The 20,079-nt window shown below is 51.6% G+C and overlaps 1 protein-coding gene across 1 annotated transcript; it reads right to left on the bottom strand.

The window, feature by feature from the left end:
• Nucleotides 1-663: 663 nt before the first annotated feature.
• Nucleotides 664-19,641, bottom strand: LOC120062956 (protein EARLY FLOWERING 5-like). Its single transcript, XM_039013010.1, has 2 exons — nt 19,594-19,641; nt 664-1,734 (listed from the first exon to the last, which is right to left on the bottom strand). Exons 1-2 carry the CDS (start codon nt 19,639-19,641, stop codon nt 664-666), a joined length of 1,119 nt encoding a protein of 372 aa, XP_038868938.1.
• Nucleotides 19,642-20,079: the final 438 nt, after the last annotated feature.

Here is a 20,079-nt window from a genome sequence, read left to right as displayed (position 1 = left end):
CCCTGAACCCTTAAACACTGTTTTAGGAACACTGGGGAATATGGCCATGACACATGTATCGTGCCTAACATTATTTGAATGTGAGTTGAGGCTCCAGATCCGTTCCAGTCTAGTCCACTACTATAATCCATGTCTACATCCAAAAGGGCTATACCCTAGTCCACTACTTTTGACCAGAGCCCATAGCGCTCTGGTCAAAAGTATTGCTCGATGTAAGGAATAAGGTTTACATTTGGGATGAATGACAATCATGTTGCTTGATTCCCCCTGTGTGTCCTGGATACCTCCTCTTATCAATGGGTGTGATTTGGCCTGAAGCTGTGGAGGCCAGTAGCAACCAACCAGACCATTCTATTACTGAGCAATGTAACACAGAGAGTCAGGACAGCTGGGTCTCCTCTGGGCTCTGTCAAGTACAACACACACACACTGTCTGGAGGAGGCGGCAGTCTGGAGGAGGCGGCAGTCTGGAGGAGGCGGCAGTCTGGAGGAGGCGGCAGTCTGGAGGAGGCGGCAGTCTGGAGGAGGCGGCAGTGTGACCCTGTCCTGTCTAGAGGAGGCGGCGGTGTGACCCTGTCCTGTCTAGAGGAGGCGGCGGTGTGACCCTGTCCTGTCTAGAGGAGGCGGCGGTCTAACCCTGTCCTGTCTGGAGGAGGCGGCGGTCTAACCCTGTCCTGTCTGGAGGAGGCGGCGGTCTAACCCTGTCCTGTCTGGAGGGGGCGGCGGTGTGACCCTGTCCTGTCTGGAGGAGGCGGCGGTGTGACCCTGTCCTGTCTGGAGGGGGCGGCGGTGTGACCCTGTCCTGTCTGGAGGGGGCGGCGGTGTGACCCTGTCCTGTCTGGAGGGGGCGGCGGTGTGACCCTGTCCTGTCTGGAGGGGGCGGCGGTGTGACCCTGTCCTGTCTGGAGGAGGCGGCGGTGTGACCCTGTCCTGTCTGGAGGGGGCGGCGGTCTGACCCTGTCCTGTCTGGAGGAGGCGGCGGTCTGACCCTGTCCTGTCTGGAGGAGGCGGCGGTCTGACCCTGTCCTGTCTGGAGGAGGCGGCGGTGTGACCCTGTCCTGTCTGGAGGAGGCGGCGGTGTGACCCTGTCCTGTCTGGAGGAGGCGGCGGTGTGACCCTGTCCTGTCTGGAGGAGGCGGCGGTGTGACCCTGTCCTGTCTGGAGGAGGCGGCGGTGTGACCCTGTCCTGTCTGGAGGAGGCGGCGGTGTGACCCTGTCCTGTCTGGAGGAGGCGGCGGTGTGACCCTGTCCTGTCTGGAGGAGGCGGCGGTCTAACCCTGTCCTGTCTGGAGGAGGCGGCGGTCTAACCCTGTCCTTTCTGGAGGAGGCGGCGGTGTAACCCTGTCCTGTCTGGAGGAGGCGGCGGTGTGACCCTGTCCTGTCTGGAGGAGGCGGCGGTGTGACCCTGTCCTGTCTGGAGGAGGCGGCGGTGTGACCCTGTCCTGTCTGGAGGAGGCGGCGGTGTGACCCTGTCCTGTCTGGAGGAGGCGGCGGTGTGACCCTGTCCTGTCTGGAGGAGGCGGCGGTGTGACCCTGTCCTGTCTGGAGGAGGCGGCGGTGTGACCCTGTCCTGTCTGGAGGAGGCGGCGGTGTGACCCTGTCCTGTCTGGTGGAGGCGGCGGTCTGACCCTGTCCTGTCTGGAGGAGGCGGCGGTGTGACCCTGTCCTGTCTGGAGGAGGCGGCGGTGTGACCCTGTCCTGTCTGGAGGAGGCGGCGGTGTGACCCTGTCCTGTCTGGAGGAGGCGGCGGTCTAACCTGTCCTGTCTGGAGGAGGCGGCGGTCTAACCCTGTCCTGTCTGGAGGAGGCGGCGGTCTAACCCTGTCCTGTCTGGAGGAGGCGGCGGTCTAACCCTGTCCTGTCTGGAGGAGGCGGCGGTCTAACCCTGTCCTGTCTGGAGGAGGCGGCGGTCTAACCCTGTCCTGTCTGGAGGAGGCGGCGGTCTAACCCTGTCCTGTCTGGAGGAGGCGGCGGTCTAACCCTGTCCTGTCTGGAGGAGGCGGCGGTCTAACCCTGTCCTGTCTGGAGGAGGCGGCGGTCTAACCCTGTCCTGTCTGGAGGAGGCGGCGGTCTAACCCTGTCCTGTCTGGAGGAGGCGGCGGTCTAACCCTGTCCTGTCTGGAGGAGGCGGCGGTCTAACCCTGTCCTTTCTAGAGGAGGCGGCGGTCTAACCCTGTCCTTTCTAGAGGAGGCAGCGGTCTAACCCTGTCCTTTCTAGAGGAGGCAGCAGTCTAACCCTGTCCTTTCTAGAGGAGGCAGCAGTCTAACCCTGTCCTTTCTAGAGGAGGCAGCAGTCTAACCCTGTCCTGTCTAGAGGTAGCAGTCTGAACCTGGACCTCTCCTTTCCTGAGCCTTGATATTTCTCAGTGAGAAATGGCACCAGAACCTGTTTTAGTTCTATTGATGGGAAGCGTGTGTGTGTGTTCCTTCCTGTAAAGGGGACCCTTCAAGGCCTGTCAACATGTCTATCAGGAGGTCAAGGCAAGAGAGCAGGAGAGGGCTCTGATGACAGCTCAGTCAATACACTGCTGTTTTAGGATCATAATTAGAACAGGGCTGTATTACTAATGCTCCTGCCTCTCGGGTGGGACTGGGGGGTGGACAGAATCTAACAGGTACAGTACAAATCCTCTTCTTGAAAAGTTACCAAGTGAAAATAATGTTATAGATTCAACATTTAGAGAGCTGTGGTATGATTGAAAGTGAGGGTAAAATATTGGTCAAACAGTTAATGGGTTTGGTGCTGTTTCACGTGAAGTTCAAGGGGGATAGTGGAGGTCTGGTTAGAGAGATATAGAGGAGGTCTGGTTGGAGAGAGATAGTGGAGGTCTGGAGAGAAATATACACTGCTCAAAAAAATAAAGGGAACACTTAAACAACAACAATGTAACTCCAAGTCAATCACACTTCTGTGAAATCAAACTGTCCACTTAGGAAGCAACACTGATTGACAATAAATTTCACATGCTGTTGTGCAAATGGAATAGACAAAAGGTGGAAATTATAGGCAATTAGCAAGACACCCCCAATAAAGGAGTGGTTCTGCAGGTGGTGACCACAGACCACTTCTCAGTTCCTATGCTTCCTGGCTGATGTTTTGGTCACTTTTGAATGCTGGCGGTGCTTTCACTCTAGTGGTAGCATGAGACGGAGTCTACAACCCACACAAGTGGCTCAGGTAGTGCAGCTCATCCAGGATGGCACATCAATGCGAGCTGTGGCAAGAAGGTTTGCTGTGTCTGTCAGCGTAGTGTCCAGAGCATGGAGGCGCTACCAGGAGACAGGCCAGTACATCAGGAGACGTGGAGGAGGCCGTAGGAGGGCAACAACCCAGCAGCAGGACCGCTACCTCCGCCTTTGTGCGAGGAGGAGCACTGCCAGAGCCCTGCAAAATGAGGTCTGGTTGGAGAGATATAATGGAGGGGGATAGTGGAGGTCTGGTTAGAGAGGGATATAATGGAGGGGGGATAGTGGAGGTCTGGTTAGAGAGATATATAATGGAGGGGGATAGTGGAGGTCTGGTTTTAGAGATATAATGGAGGGGGATAGAGGAGGTCTGGTTTGAGAGAGATATAATGGAGGGGGATAGTGGAGGTCTGGTTAGAGAGGGATATAATGGAGGGGGGATAGTGGAGGTCTGGTTAGAGAGGGATATAATGGAGGGGGGATAGTGGAGGTCTGGTTAGAGAGATATATAATGGAGGGGGATAGTGGAGGTCTGGTTTTAGAGATATAATGGAGGGGGATAGAGGAGGTCTGGTTTGAGAGAGATATAATGGAGGGGGATAGTGGAGGTCTGGTTAGAGAGGGATATAATGGAGGGGGGATAGTGGAGGTCTGGTTAGAGAGATATATAATGGAGGGGGATAGTGGAGGTCTGGTTTTTGAGATATAATGGAGGGGGATAGAGGAGGTCTGGTTTAAGAGAGATAATGGAGGGGGATAGTGGAGGTCTGGTTTTAGAGATATAGAGGAGGTCTGTTTAGAGAGGGATGTATGTATATTTAATGGAGGGCGGGCTGGGAGTCTCAGATGTAAGGGATAGTGTGTAGACTAGAGTGAGAGCATTGGACTGATACTAGTACAGAATCAGAGGCTGGACTGAGGGGAGGAGCTAGAGGGAATAATCCTCTGGCCATCTGGTGCCTCTCTCGTGTGTGTGTGTCAGTCATTACGTGGGACAGGGTCCTGGTGTACTTCCTGTCTTCACATGTCACCGTTTGTCTTCCTGACTGGCTCTCGGGGCTGCCCCTAGTTATTTGGTGACCCTAGGCAAGATTTTGAAGTGGGGCCTTCCCACCTCGCAGGCAAAACATTTTAGTAGCCCTACTGTTGACGGCCGGGAGAACTGACCCCAGATCACCAGTCCCAACTAGTGTAGCACGCCATACCTAAACTTTGTTACTTTTTTGATACTAAACATGAAAAACGGTTCGTTACAAGAATGATTAACTCGGTGAAAGACACATTTGAGCGCTAGAGTACTGTGCCTGCTGAACTTAGCCTGTACTGGGAGTCTGGGCTGCATCATGTTAGCTCTCCACTTAGCCTCCACTGGGAGTCTGGGCTGCATCATGTTAGATCTCCACTTAGCCTCCACTGGGAGTCTGGGCTGCATCATGTTAGATCTCCACTTAGCCTCCACTGGGAGTCTGGGCTGCATCATGTTAGATCTCCACTTAGCCTGCACTGGGAGTCTGGGCTGCATCATGTTGGCTCTCCACTTAGCCTCCACTGGGAGTCTGGGCTGCATCATGTTAGATCTCCACTTAGCCTCCACTGGGAGTCTGGGCTGCATCATGTTAGATCTCCACTCAGCCTCCACTGGGAGTCTGGGCTGCATCATGTTAGATCTCCACTTAGCTCTCCACTGGGAGTCTGGGCTGCATCATGTTAGATCTCCACTTAGCCTCCACTGGGAGTCTGGGCTGCATCATGTTAGATCTCCACTCAGCCTCCACTGGGAGTCTGGGCTGAATCATGTTAGATCTCCACTTAGCCTCCACTGGGAGTCTGGGCTGCATCATGTTAGATCTCCACTTAGCCTCCACTGGGAGTCTGGGCTGCATCATGTTAGATCTCCACTTAGCCTCCACTGGGAGTCTGGGCTGCATCATGTTAGCTCTCCACTTAGCCTCCACTGGGAGTCTGGGCTGCATCATGTTAGATCTCCACTTAGCCTCCACTGGGAGTCTGGGCTGCATCATGTTGGATCTCCACTGGGAGTCTGGGCTGCATCATGTTAGCTCTCCACTTAGCCTCCACTGGGAGTCTGGGCTGCATCATGTTAGATCTCCACTTAGCCTCCACTGGGAGTCTGGGCTGCATCATGTTAGCTCTCCACTTAGCCTCCACTGGGAGTCTGGGCTGCATCATGTTGGATCTCCACTGGGAGTCTGGGCTGCATCATGTTAGCTCTCCACTTAGCCTCCACTGGGAGTCTGGGCTGCATCATGTTAGATCTCCACTTAGCCTCCACTGGGAGTCTGGGCTGCATCATGTTAGATCTCCACTTAGCCTCCACTGGGAGTCTGGGCTGCATCATGTTGGATCTCCACTGGGAGTCTGGGCTGCATCATGTTAGATCTCCACTTAGCCTCCACTGGGAGTCTGGGCTGCATCATGTTGGATCTCCACTGGGAGTCTGGGCTGCATCATGTTAGCTCTCCACTTAGCCTCCACTGGGAGTCTGGGCTGCATCATGTTAGATCTCCACTCAGCCTCCACTGGGAGTCTGAACTGCCTCATCTTAGCTCTCCACTTAGCCTCCACTGGGAGTCTGGGCTGCATCATGTTAGCTCTCCACTGGGAGTCTGGGCTGCGTCATGTTAGATCTCCACTGGGAGTCTGGGCTGCATCATGTTGGATCTCCACTGGGAGTCTGGGCTGCATCATGTTAGCTCTCCACTGGGAGTCTGGGCTGTATCATGTTAGCTCTCCACTGGGAGTCTGGGCTGCATCATGTTAGCTCTCCACTGGGAGTCTGGGCTGCATCATGTTAGCTCTCCACTGGGAGTCTGGGCTGTATCATGTTAGCTCTCCACTGGGAGTCTGGGCTGCATCATGTTAGCTCTCCACTGGGAGTCTGGGCTGTATCATGTTAGCTCTCCACTGGGAGTCTGGGCTGCATCATGTTAGCTCTCCACTGGGAGTCTGGGCTGCATCATGTTAGCTCTCCACTGGGAGTCTGGGCTGTATCATGTTAGCTCTCCACTGGGAGTCTGGGCTGCATCATGTTAGCTCTCCACTGGGAGTCTGGGCTGCATCATGTTAGCTCTCCACTGGGAGTCTGGGCTGTATCATGTTAGATCTCCACTTAGCCTCCACTGGGAGTCTGGGCTGCATCATGTTAGCTCTCCACTGGGAGTCTGGGCTGCATCATGTTAGCTCTCCACTGGGAGTCTGGGCTGCATCATGTTAGATCTCCACTTAGCCTCCACTGGGAGTCTGGGCTGCATCATGTTAGCTCTCCACTGGGAGTCTGGGCTGTATCATGTTAGATCTCCACTGGGAGTCTGGGCTGCATCATGTTAGATCTCCACTGGGAGTCTGGGCTGCATCATGTTAGCTCTCCACTCAGCCTGCACAGAAGTTAACACACTTGAATAATGTGACACGGCATGTAGAAATGTTGAAACTGTTAATTACTGTTCGCAAAAACAATGTATCTACAGGCTAGAACACCTTTACAATGCAAGAAGATACCGGTAGCTTCCAGCTTTGTAGGCTAACATTATTTGCTAGCTAACATCAATTCACTACCCTGGCACTTTTGTTTGTGATAATTTGCAAAACATAACACAAAAAATGCTGATTTCAAAGCGGATTGCCACCAAAACTTTATTAATTTACTTCATCAGTCTCTTTCTCCCCCACGTCTCTTCCAAAGATGATCTATTGTCTCAGTGACCTGTGTGTGTGTGTCTGTGTGTCTGTGTGTCTGTGTGTGAAAAGGCCTCCGACGGGGCCGACCGGTGTTGCCAACTACTTTTTCAGTGAGAATCGCTATTGGCTCCTTGATTTGTCACAAGAAGACGTTTTGTCATTGCCGCGATGACCTCACAGCAGCAATTTGCCTTGCTGCGGTACCTGACACAAGTTCAATGCATGCTTGTACTCCTATAGAATATGTATTCACCTGTATTGTGAATACAGTAGGCTACATCTTGATTTACCCAGTTTATCAGTAGACATTTACCATTCAAGTAAATTATTACCATTATTTTTGTTTGATTCGTAAAAACAAAGTAAAATGAGTTGTATAACTGTATAATTGATTCACTAATGCATACAGTAGTACATGGCTGTCTGAAAAAAACGGCCTAATGATATTGAACTCAAAAGATGTCCACGGATTGAAAAAGTCTGACTGGATTATGTTCTGGGACTTTGGTTAATATGCTTCTTTTTTTTTTTTTACTGTGGTATCATTTTTGGATCAAGTATTGAGATGCTTAACCTGGTATTGGTGTCGAAGTCAAAATTCAGGTATCGCAACAACACTAGTCCCAACAGTTCAATAGCTATAGAGCTGTCCATGGTACTTCCAATTGCTGCAAAGTGCTGCATTCTCCTTTGACTGTCTAGGTTTTAAACTGGGGTTGTCTGTGCACCACAACTGTGTTATTAGCCCACTGAGCTATAGCTTAGGCATCAGCTCTATGAAACAAAAAAGTCTTCATGTTTCAGGCCATGTTTAGCCTACTGAGCTAAAGCCTGCTTTGGAAACGTCCATGCAACACGTGTAATAGTCCTCCAACCCATTTGTGCAATTGTAGGAGATTGACATGACATTCCATACAAACGACACAGAGTGACACAAAGGGGGTGGGCAGGAGCCTGATGATGGGGAATTCAGGATATTAAAGAGGATTGTGACATCATTATAATCTGACAGGGTGTTCTCTCTGACCTCTGGTGACCACTGCCTGGCTCTGCTTCCCACTCTCCTTGCTCTCCTCTCTCTCTCCCCCTGTTCTCCTCTCTCTCTCTCTCTGCCCCCTGTTCTCTCTCGCCGCCCCCTGTTCTCCTCTCTCTCTCTCTCTCTCTCTCTCTCTCTGCCCCCTGTTCTCCTCTCGCTCTCTCTCCGCCCCCTGTTCTCTTCTCGCTCTCTCTCCGCCCCCTGTTCTCTTCTCGCTCTCTCGCCGCCCCCTGTTCTCTCTCTCTCTCTCTCTCTCTCTCCCCCCTGTTCTCCTCTCGCTCTCTCTCCGCCCCCTGTTCTCTTCTCGCTCTCTCTCCGCCCCCTGTTCTCTTCTCGCTCTCTCTCCGCCCCCTGTTCTCTCTCTCCGCCCCCTGTTCTCTCTCTCCGCCCCCTGTTCTCTCTCTCCGCCCCCTGTTCTCTCTCTCCGCCCCCTGTTCTCTTCTCGCTCTCTCTCCGCCCCCTGTTCTCCTCTCTCTCTCTCTCTCTGCCCCCTGTTGTCCTCACTCTCACTCAGCCCCTGTTGTCCTCGCGCTCTCTCAGCCCCTGTTGTCCTCGCGCTCTCTCAGCCCCTGTTGTCCTCGCGCTCTCCGCCGCCTGTTGTCCTCGCGCTCTCCGCCGCCTGTTGTCCTCGCGCTCTCCGCCCCCTGTTGTCCTCGCTCTCTCTCAGCCCCTGTTGTCCTCGCGCTCTCTAAGACCCTGTTGTCCTCGCTCTCTCTCAGCCCCTGTTGTCCTCGCTCTCTCTAAGACCCTGTTGTCCTCGCTCTCTCTAAGACCCTGTTGTCCTCGCTCTCTCTAAGACCCTGTTGTCCTCGCTCTCTCTAAGACCCTGTTGTCCTCGCTCTCTCTGACCCTGTTGTCCTCGCTCTCTCTGACCCTGTTGTCCTCGCGCTCTCTCAGACCCTGTTGTCCTCGCTCTCTCTAAGACCCTGTTGTCCTCGCGCTCTCTCTCAGACCCTGTTGTCCTCGCGCTCTCTCTAAGACCCTGTTGTCCTCGCGCTCTCTCTAAGACCCTGTTGTCCTCGCGCTCTCTGACCCTGTTGTCCTCGCGCTCTCTGACCCTGTTGTCCTCGCGCTCTCTGACCCTGTTGTCCTCGCGCTCTCTGACCCTGTTGTCCTCGCGCTCTCTGACCCTGTTGTCCTCGCGCTCTCTGACCCTGTTGTCCTCGCGCTCTCTGACCCTGTTGTCCTCGCGCTCTCTGACCCTGTTGTCCTCGCGCTCTCTGACCCTGTTGTCCTCGCGCTCTCTGACCCTGTTGTCCTCGCGCTCTCTGACCCTGTTGTCCTCGCGCTCTCTGACCCTGTTGTCCTCGCGCTCTCTCAGACCCTGTTGTCCTCGCGCTCTCTCAGACCCTGTTGTCCTCGTTCTCTCTAAGACCCTGTTGTCCTCGCGCTCTCTGACCCTGTTGTCCTCGCGCTCTCTGACCCTGTTGTCCTCGCGCTCTCTGACCTTGTTGTCCTCGTGCTCTCTCAGACCCTGTTGTCCTCGCGCTCTCTGACCCTGTTGTCCTCGCGCTCTCTGACCCTGTTGTCCTCGCGCTCTCTGACCCTGTTGTCCTCGCGCTCTCTCGCGCCCCTGTTGTCCTCGCGCTCTCTCGCGCCCCTGTTGTCCTCGCGCTCTCTCAGACCCTGTTGTCCTCGCGCTCTCGCGCCCCTGTTGTCCTCGCGCTCTCGCGCCCCTGTTGTCCTCGCGCTCTCTCAGACCCTGTTGTCCTCGCGCTCTCTCGCCCCCCTGTTGTCCTCGCGCTCTCTCAGACCCTGTTGTCCTCGCGCTCTCGCGCCCCTGTTGTCCTCGCGCTCTCGCGCCCCTGTTGTCCTCGCTCTCTCTAAGACCCTGTTGTCCTCGCTCTCTCTAAGACCCTGTTGTCCTCGCTCTCTCTAAGACCCTGTTGTCCTCGCTCTCTCTAAGACCCTGTTGTCCTCGCGCTCTCTAAGACCCTGTTGTCCTCGCGCTCTCTAAGACCCTGTTGTCCTCACGCTCTCTGACCCTGTTGTCCTCGCGCTCTCTCAGACCCTGTTGTCCTCGCTCTCTCTCTGACCCTGTTGTCCTCGCGCTCTCTGACCCTGTTGTCCTCGCGCTCTCTGACCCTGTTGTCCTCGCGCTCTCTGACCCTGTTGTCCTCGCGCTCTCTGACCCTGTTGTCCTCGCGCTCTCTGACCCTGTTGTCCTCGCGCTCTCTGACCCTGTTGTCCTCGCGCTCTCTCAGACCCTGTTGTCCTCGCGCTCTCTCAGACCCTGTTGTCCTCGCTCTCTCTAAGACCCTGTTGTCCTCGCGCTCTCTGACCCTGTTGTCCTCGCGCTCTCTGACCCTGTTGTCCTCGCGCTCTCTGACCCTGTTGTCCTCGCGCTCTCTGACCCTGTTGTCCTCGCGCTCTCTGACCCTGTTGTCCTCGCGCTCTCTGACCCTGTTGTCCTCGCGCTCTCTGACCCTGTTGTCCTCGCGCTCTCTCTGACCCTGTTGTCCTCGCGCTCTCTGACCCTGTTGTCCTCGCGCTCTCTGACCCTGTTGTCCTCGCGCTCTCTGACCCTGTTGTCCTCGCGCTCTCTCGCGCCCCTGTTGTCCTCGCGCTCTCTCAGACCCTGTTGTCCTCGCGCTCTCGCGCCCCTGTTGTCCTCGCGCTCTCGCGCCCCTGTTGTCCTCGCGCTCTCGCGCCCCTGTTGTCCTCGCGCTCTCGCGCCCCTGTTGTCCTCGCGCTCTCTCAGACCCTGTTGTCCTCGCGCTCTCTCAGACCCTGTTGTCCTCGCGCTCTCTCGCCCCCCTGTTGTCCTCGCGCTCTCGCGCCCCTGTTGTCCTCGCGCTCTCGCGCCCCTGTTGTCCTCGCGCTCTCGCGCCCCTGTTGTCCTCGCGCTCTCTCAGACCCTGTTGTCCTCGCGCTCTCTCAGACCCTGTTGTCCTCGCGCTCTCTAAGACCCTGTTGTCCTCGCGCTCTCTAAGACCCTGTTGTCCTCGCGCTCTCTCAGACCCTGTTGTCCTCGCGCTCTCTCAGACCCTGTTGTCCTCGCGCTCTCTCAGACCCTGTTGTCCTCGCGCTCTCGCGCCCCTGTTGTCCTCGCGCTCTCGCGCCCTCCTGTTGTCCTCGCGCTCTCTCGCCCCCCTGTTGTCCTCGCGCTCTCTCGCCCCCCTGTTGTCCCCGCGCTCTCTCTCCCCCCTGTTGTCCTCGCGCTCTCTCAGACCCTGTTGTCCTCGCGCTCTCTCAGACCCTGTTGTCCTCGCGCTCTCTCAGACCCTGTTGTCCTCGCGCTCTCTCAGACCCTGTTGTCCTCGCGCTCTCTCAGACCCTGTTGTCCTCGCGCTCTCTCTCCCCCCTGTTGTCCTCGCGCTCTCTCTCCCCCCTGTTGTCCTCGCGCTCTCTCAGACCCTGTTGTCCTCGCGCTCTCTGACCCTGTTGTCCTCGCGCTCTCGCGCCCTCCTGTTGTCCTCGCGCTCTCTCGCCCCCCTGTTGTCCCCGCGCTCTCTCGCCCCCCTGTTGTCCCCGCGCTCTCTCTCCCCCCTGTTGTCCTCGCGCTCTCGCGCCCCTGTTGTCCTCGCGCTCTCGCGCCCTCCTGTTGTCCTCGCGCTCTCGCGCCCTCCTGTTGTCCTCGCGCTCTCTCGCCCCCCTGTTGTCCCCGCGCTCTCTCTCCCCCCTGTTGTCCTCGCGCTCTCTCAGACCCTGTTGTCCTCGCGCTCTCTCAGACCCTGTTGTCCCCGCGCTCTCGCGCCCCTGTTGTCCCCGCGCTCTCGCGCCCCCCTGTTGTCCTCGCGCTCTCTCGCCCCCCTGTTGTCCCCGCGCTCTCTCGCCCCCCTGTTGTCCCCGCGCTCTCTCGCCCCCCTGTTGTCCCCGCGCTCTCTCTCCCCCCTGTTGTCCCCGCGCTCTCTCGCCCCCCTGTTGTCCCCGCGCTCTCTCTCCCCCCTGTTGTCCTCGCGCTCTCTCTCCCCCCTGTTGTCCCCGCGCTCTCTCGCCCCCCTGTTGTCCCCGCGCTCTCTCGCCCCCCCTGTTGTCCCCGCGCTCTCTCGCCCCCCTGTTGTCCCCGCGCTCTCTCGCCCCCCTGTTGTCCCCGAGCTCTCTCGCCCCCCTGTTGTCCCCGCGCTCTCTCGCCCCCCGTTGTCCTCGCGCTCTCTCCCCCCCCCCCCTGTTGTCCCCGCGCTCTCTCGCCCCCCCTGTTGTCCCCGCGCTCTCTCGCCCCCCCCCTGTTGTCCCCGCGCTCTCTCGCCCCCCCCTGTTGTCCCCGCGCTCTCTCGCCCCCCCTGTTGTCCTCGCGCTCTCTCGCCCCCCCTGTTGTCCTCGCGCTCTCTCGCCCCCCCTGTTGTCCTCGCGCTCTCTCGCCCCCCCTGTTGTCCTCGCGCTCTCTCGCCCCCCCTGTTGTCCTCGCGCTCTCTTCTCTTTGTCTGTTGGAGGGCTTTAAATAGAGACCAACCTTGCCAAGGGTTGGATTTGTTTTGATAGAGAAGGAATGATGGGTCGTGAGTTTGCCTTGCTACACACGCAGATGGATTTGACCCACAGTAAGTTGTCACAGAGCAGAGTATTGCTACGTACACACACAGTGGTCATATGTGGGATTAAATGTTACATCATTATATCCTCTCAAAAGTCTGTCACAGATTTTTTTCAGAGCAGCCATTGCCCAGCAGGCCAAATGGCATTATGATGGCACACAGTCGGCCTGTCTCCTGTGTCCCAATAATCTCTACTTTCTCCTGAAGTGTCGATGTTCACTTCTCCCTATAAATGTAAAAGTATTAAATTGCTGTTGGTGCAATATGCTACCTAGAGGGTGTTCCCACCACATTTCCTATACCAGTTATTTTCTGTCAAATCCATGGAAGTGAATAAGTGCACACTTTGAGAGAAAGAAGAGTGACTGTGTGTCACTGTCTATATCCCCCCTCTCCCCCCCGTCTCCCTCTGAGGTTCCTCCCTCAGGTGGTCTGACTGCGTCTCGGTCCCTCTGGAGCCGGTCTTAATTGGGCCGTTGCCACGGGTTACCAGTGACACAGCTTGGAGTTCAGTCTGTCTAATGATGCAGTCATTAAGTACAGTTGAAGTCGGAAGTTTACATACACCTTAGCCAAATACATTTAAACTCAGTCTTTCACAATTCCGGACATTTCATCCGAGTAAAAATTCCCTGTCTTAGGTCAGTTAGGATCACCACTTTATTTTAAGAATGTGAAATGTCAGAATAATAGTAGAGAGAATGATTTATTTCAGCTTTTATTTCTTTCATCACATTCCCTGTGGGTCAGAAGTTTACATAAACTCAATTATTATTTGGTAGCATTGCTTTTAAATTGTTTGACTTGGGTCAAATGTTTCGGGTAGCCTTCCACAAGCTTCCCACAATAAGTTGGGTGAATTTTGGCCCATTCCTCCTGACAGAGCTGGTGTAACTGAGTCAGGTTTGTAGGCCTCCTTGCTCGCACACGCTTTTTTCAATTCTGCCCACAAATTTCTATGGGATTGAGGTCTGGGCTTTGTGATGGCCACTCCAATACCTTGACTTTGTTGTCCTTAAGCCATTTTGCAACAACTTTGGAAGTATGCTTGGGGTCATTGTCCATTTGGAAGACCCATTTGCGACCAAGCTTTAACTTCTTGACTGATTTCTTGAGATGTTGCTTCAATATATCCACCAAATTGTCCATCCTCATGATGCCATCTATTTTGTGAGGTGCACCAGTCCCTCCTGCAGCAAAGCACCCCAACAACATGATGCTGCCACCCCCGTGCTTCACGGTTGGGATGGTGTTCTTTGGCTTGCAAGCCTCCCCCTTTTTCCTCCAAACATAACGATGGTCATTATGGCCAAACAGTTCAATTTTTGTTTCATCAGACCAGAGGACATTTCTCCAAAAAAATAGGATCTTTGTCCCCATGTGCAGTTGCAAACCGTAGTCTGGCTCTTTCATGGCGGTTTTGGAGCAGTGGCTTCTTCCTTGCTGAGCGGCCTTTCAGGTTATGTCGATATAGGACTCGTTTTACTGTGGATATAGATACTTTTGTACTTGTTTCTTCCAGCATCTTCACAAGGTCTTTTGCTGCTGTTCTGGGATTGAGTTGCACTTTTCGCACCAAAGTACGTTAATCTCTAGGAGACAGAACGCGTCTCCTTCTTGAGCGGTATGGCGGCTGTGTGGTCCCATGGTGTTTATACTTGCGTACTATCGTTTGTACAGATGAACGTGGTACCTTCAGGCGTTTTGAAATTGCTCCCAAGGATGAACCAGACCTGTGGAGGTCTCCAATTTTTTTCTGAGGTCTTGGCTGATTTCTTTTGATTTTCCCATGATGTCAAGCAAAGAGGCACTGAGTTTGAAGGTAGGCCTTGAAATACATCCACAGGTACACCTCCAATTGACTCAAATGATGTCAATTAGCCTATCAGAAGCTTCTAAAGCCATGACATCATTTTCTGGTATTTTCCAAGCTGTTTAAAGGCACAGTCAACTTAATGTATGTAATGTATTCTGACCCACTGGAAATGTCATACAGTGAATTATAAGTGAAATAATCTCTGTATAACAATTGTTGAAAAATTACTTGTGACATGCACAAAGTAGATGTCCTAACCGACTTGCCAAAAGTATAGTTTGTTAACAAGACATGTGTGGAGTGGTTGAAAATTGAGTTTTAATGACTCCAACCTAAGTGTATGTAAACTTCTGACTTCAACTGTATGATGTGGTGTGGCAGAACAGGGATTAAATATGATGTGGTGTGACAGAACAGTCATTAAGTATGATGTGGTATGGTAGAACAGTAATTAAGTATGATGGGGTATGGTAGAACAGTCATTAAGTATGATGAGGTATGGTAGAACAGTCATTAAGTATGATGGGGTATGGTAGAACAGTCATTAAGTATGATGAGGTATGGTAGAACAGTCATTAAGTATGATGAGGTATGGTAGAACAGTCATTAAGTATGATGAGGTATGGTAGAACAGTCATTAAGTATGATGGGGTATGGTAGAACAGTCATTAAGTATGATGGGGTATGGTAGAACAGTCATTAAGTATGATGAGGTATGGTAGAACAGTCATTAAGTATGATGAGGTATGGTAGAACAGTCATTAAGTATGATGTGGTGGGGCAGAACAGGCATTAAGTATGGAGATTATGATAACTGTTAGAGTCCTACAAATATAGGATCTTAATTTGAGCCAGTTTTCTACAGCAGGAAAATAATCCTGAAACAACAGGAAATGTGAATTATTATGTGGATTATCATTAATGGAGATTTGTGTAGGGGTGATTTATTGTAAGGAAAATATCAAAGTGGAAATTACTAACTTCAGAAGCCTTTTTAAACCTCAAGTACACTGCAAGTTAGAAATGTCCTGCATTTCAGGAAATTAAGATTCTGCATCTGACTGGTAGACTGGGAGGGTCAGACTAGAGAGGGAGAGATGACAACAGAACAGATGATCCAGTACACAGTATGACAGGAGGATGTTTGTCTATGGCTCACACACACACACAGACCATATTTCACCTTTCTGAAAACAGAGGTGTGTGTGTGTGTAGATGAGGGAAGGGCCCCAGCTGCCACTATTAAGTGGCTGTAACAGGTCAGTAATGATACAGCCGCCTGGGCGTTCACGTCCAGTCACTCCGTGAGACATACAGCCGCTATATACAGACCTGAGGTGTCTACCTGTATAACTGTTCATCAGACTAGACCTGAGGTGTATTTCAGTATAACTGTTCATCAGACTATTTCAGTATAACTGTTCATCAGACTATTTCAGTATAACTGTTCATCAGACTAGACCTGAGGTGTATTTCAGTATAACTGTTCATCAGACTATTTCAGTATAACTGTTCATCAGACTATTTCAGTATAACTGTTCATCAGTCTATTTCAGTATATGTCTGTCTGTATAAAAAGCTCTTTATGAAGGCTGCTACTACTGTTTTAGGTTTCACCATTTCTCTACTTGTGGATCCCTTACAGTGAGTGTGTGTGTGTGTGCACCCCTTTGTTCCGGTCCAGAGCAGTCCAGTCGTGCTGAATGAAGAGTGGGTGATATATACGCTGAGCAGATTCTATTACTGTGTGTATGAGCGGGCTTCAGAGGGCTGCTAAAAGCTGTCTTTGATTCAGATGACAGTTCATTAACTCCCTGTGCTTCAAAGGATCTTGCACCCATGCAGACCTCCCCCCACACACACACACACTCTCTCTCACACACACGTTTGTTTTACTATCCTTGTGAGGACCAAACAATTGATTCCCATTCAAAATCCCATTTTCCCTGACCCCTAACCGTAACCCTAATTCTAACCATAATTGTAAACCTAACCCCTAACCATAATTGTAAACCTAACCCCTAAGCCAAACAAAGTCATTTTCCTTGTGGGGACTGGCGAAATGTCCCCACTTGTCTGAATTTTCCTTGTTTTACTATCCTGAGGACTTCTGGTTCTCACAAGGATAGTGAAGCCAAAAAACAAAACAAAAAAACAACACACACACACGCCAAAGTCCTTGCTAATGCAGATGGTCTCATCACTGTGTGACTAAAACAATATGGCCCGAAGTGAGATGACTTTGACATCATCGTTCAATAAAGAGTGAATGAAAGCAAAGGATTTGTCATTCACTGCCAGACTTTCAGAGTTCTGTGTGTTTCTTAGGGTCAAGTGAGGTTTACCTGGTCTGTTAACCACCTTACTGAACCTATGAGTCTGGAGGGTTCCCTGTGTTCTATTCTGATTCTCTAAACACATAGGAGAGACCTATTCTAACCCTGCTTAAAGCATTAGGCTAGGGATTATCCCACCAGAACCCCTGCTCCCCCACACACACTCACTCTCATGGAATCACACACTCTGAGGGCAGGTGATTTGATATTTACATTTGTCATTTAGCGGATGCTCTTATCCAGAGCAACTTACAGTAGTGAGTGCATACATTTTTCATTCGTACTGGTCCGCCGTGGGAATCGAACCCACAACACTGGCGTTGCAAGTGCCGTGCTCTTATCAAGTGAGCCACACATGTATAAGATGATTTTGGACAGATAGGATCCTAGATCAGCACTTAGACGCGTGATACGTACAGCCCAACATCTGCTGACTCTGCAATCTGTCCCTATGTTCTACATTGGAAATGTTTACATTTGAGTCATTTAGCAGACGCTCTTATCCAGAGTGACTTACAGTTAGTGTATTCATCTTAAGATAGCTAGGTGATGGCTAGGTGGGACAACCACAAATCACAGTCACAGTTAGTGTATTCATCTTAAGATAGCTAGGTGATGGCTAGGTGGGACAACCACAAATCACAGTCATTGAAAGTACATTACCTTGTGACATTACTCTCTGGTCCCAGAAGAGGACGGTGATACTGCTGTAGTGAACTCAGAACTCGGGTTGAGCTGGGAAATGTATCGGCCTCCAGGGGTGAAGACTATTACAGGTGGACTGACTGGCTGGCGGAGTGCCAACTAGGACACTGGGCCTTTCCTTTGTGTCAGTCTGCCAACCTGACATGAACCGTGGCAAGCTGTGCCGAGCAACAGCTTCAGACAAATCACCTGTTTAACACCCCAGTGTGTGTGTGTGGCAGTCTATAAATAATCTCATACATTACTGTCTGTTTCGCCTGCTCTGTCTGTCTCCCTTTCTCTCTACACTCTACAAACCACTGTCATGGAAGTGTGTTTTTTAATTTGATGTCCCTGTTGATAACAGGACTAACCTTTCTCTTCTCTATTTCTCTCTCTTTCAGTGAAGAAAGCCAAGCTGCATGGGCCTCCAGGTAAAATAGACCAACGCACAAACAATATTTGGTTCTCCGTGCACATTTATCAACAGTGCCTTCAGAAAGTATTCAAAATTGATCAAATATATATTTTTCTCATCCATCTACACACAATACCCCATAATGACTGAAAACATATATTTTTTGGAGATTGTTACAAATTTATTGAAATACAGAAATATCTAATTTACAAAAGTATTCACACCCGAGTCAGGAACCTTTTGGCGGCGATTACAGCTTTGAGTTGTCTTGGCTATGTCTGTAGCAGTTTTGGATTTAGCAATTTTTCTCCCATTCTTCCATGCAGATTTTCTTAAGCTCTGTTAAGTTAGATGAGGAGCGGCATTGAACAGCAATATTCAAGTCTTTCCAAAGTTGTTCAATTGGATTCAAGTCTGGGCTTTTGCTGGGCCACTCAAGGACTTTCACATTCTTGTTCTGAAGCCATTCCAGTGTTGCTTTGGCTGTATGCTTGGGGTCATTGTCTGGTCGGAATGTGAATCTTCGCCCCAGCCAAAAGTCATTTGTACTCTGAAGCAGGTTCTCATCAAGGATTTGCCCGTATTTGGTTCCATTCATTGTTCCCTCTATCCTTACCAGTGTCCCAGGCCCTGCTGCTGAAAATCATCCCCATAGCATGATGCTGCCACCACCATGCTTCACTGTAGGAATTGTTTTAGATGGGTGATGAGCTGTGCCTTGCTTTCTCCAGACATCGCGCTTTGCATAAAGGTCAAAGAGGTTCAATTTTTGTCCCATCAGACGACAGAAACGTTTGCCTTATGCTCTGTCGTTCATGTGCCTTTTTGCAAACTCCAGGCATGCTGTCATGGTCCTTTTTCTCAGGAGTGGCTTCCGTCTGGCCACTCTACCATAAAGCCCAGATTGATGAAATGCTGTAGAGACTGTTGTCCTTCTGGCAGATTCTCCCATCTCAGCCAAGGAACTTTGTACTTCTGTCAGTGGTCATTGTTTTGTTTGGTCACCTCCCTGACCAAGGTCCTTCTTGCCCGGTTGCTCAGTTTGATAGGACGGCCAGCTCTAGGCTGGGTAGTTCCATATATTTTGTTTTATTTCTCAATGATGGAGACCATTGTGCTGTTAGAAACTTTCAACACATTAGAAATTGTTTTATACCCTTCCCCAGACATACACTGAGTGTACAAAACATTAGCAACACCTTCCAAATATTGAGTAGCGCCCCTCTTGCCCTCGGAGGTGCCTCAATTCATCGGCGCGTGGCCTCTATAAGGTTTAGAAACCGCTCTACAGGAATGCTGGCCCATGTTAACTCCAATTTTTCCCACAGTTGTGTCAAGTTGGCTGGATATCCTTTGGGTGGTGGATCATTTTTGATACACACGGGAAACTGTTGAGCGTGAAAAACCCAGCAGTGTTGCAGCTCTTGACACACTCCGTGTGGACAGGTGTGTTTATCCAAACAATTGAATTGGCCACAGGTGGACTCGAATCAAGTTGTAGTGACAGCTCAAGGATTATCAAAGGAAATTGGATGCACCTGAGCTCAATTTGGAGCGTCATAGCAAAGGGGTGGGAATAGTTATGTAAATGTGATATTTCTGTATTTCATTTTCAATTCTTTTGCAAAAAAAATTCTAAAAACATATTTTCACTTTGTCATTATGGAGTATTGTGTGTAGATGGGTGAGAAATCTATTTAATCCATTTTAAATTCAGGCTGTAACACAACAAAATGTGGAATAAGTCAAGGGTTATGAATACTCTCTGAAGGCTCTGTACGTGGAGAATGGTGATCAGTCTGAGAACTGGTTTCCCTGCTTGTCGTCATGGTGCTGGATTAGAGGATATTCTTGACAGAGTGTATTGGTTCTAACTACACTCTCTGGCTAAGTTTTATGACCTCATCGCCAGTCTTTCCCCTCAACTGGCTTTGAGCCCCTTACCTCTCCCCTCTTCCTCTCCTCCACACCGGGTACAGCTGTCCATCCCATCATTTCATCTGGGGATAGATAGATGAGAAAACTGAGAAATAGAATATGAAATCAGCACAACTGGTCACCTGTAGCGAGATGGAGACGGCACAACTGGTCACCTTGTAGCGAGATGGAGACGGCACAACTGGTCACCTGTAGCGAGATGGAGACGGCACAACTGGTCACCTGTAGCGAGATGGAGACGGCACAACTGGTCACCTGTAGCGAGATGGAGACGGCACAACTGGTCACCTGTAGCGAGATGGAGACGGCACAACTGGTCACCTGTAGCGAGATGGAGACGGCACAACTGGTCACCTGTAGCGAGATGGAGACGGCACAACTGGTCACCTGTAGCGAGATGGAGACGGCACAACTGGTCACCTGTAGCGAGATGGAGACGGCACAACTGGTCACCTTGTAGCGAGATGGAGACGGCACAACTGGTCACCTGTA

This window comes from Salvelinus namaycush, chromosome 18 (genome assembly GCF_016432855.1).
Source record: "Salvelinus namaycush isolate Seneca chromosome 18, SaNama_1.0, whole genome shotgun sequence".
In the NCBI taxonomy this organism is placed as follows: domain Eukaryota; kingdom Metazoa; phylum Chordata; class Actinopteri; order Salmoniformes; family Salmonidae; genus Salvelinus; species Salvelinus namaycush.
Note: the sequence above shows the minus strand (reverse complement) of the source record. Positions and strands in the feature narration are given on the sequence as shown.

Coding starts and splice junctions, on each gene's coding strand:
- LOC120062956 (XM_039013010.1), bottom strand. CDS start 19,641: ATGGGATGGACAGCTGTACCCGGTGTGGAGGAGAGGAAGAGGGGAGAG. Junction 1,735..19,593: donor AGGAGAGGAAGAGGGGAGAG/GTAAGGGGCTCA, acceptor CGCCTCCTCCAG/ACAGGACAGGGTCACACCGC.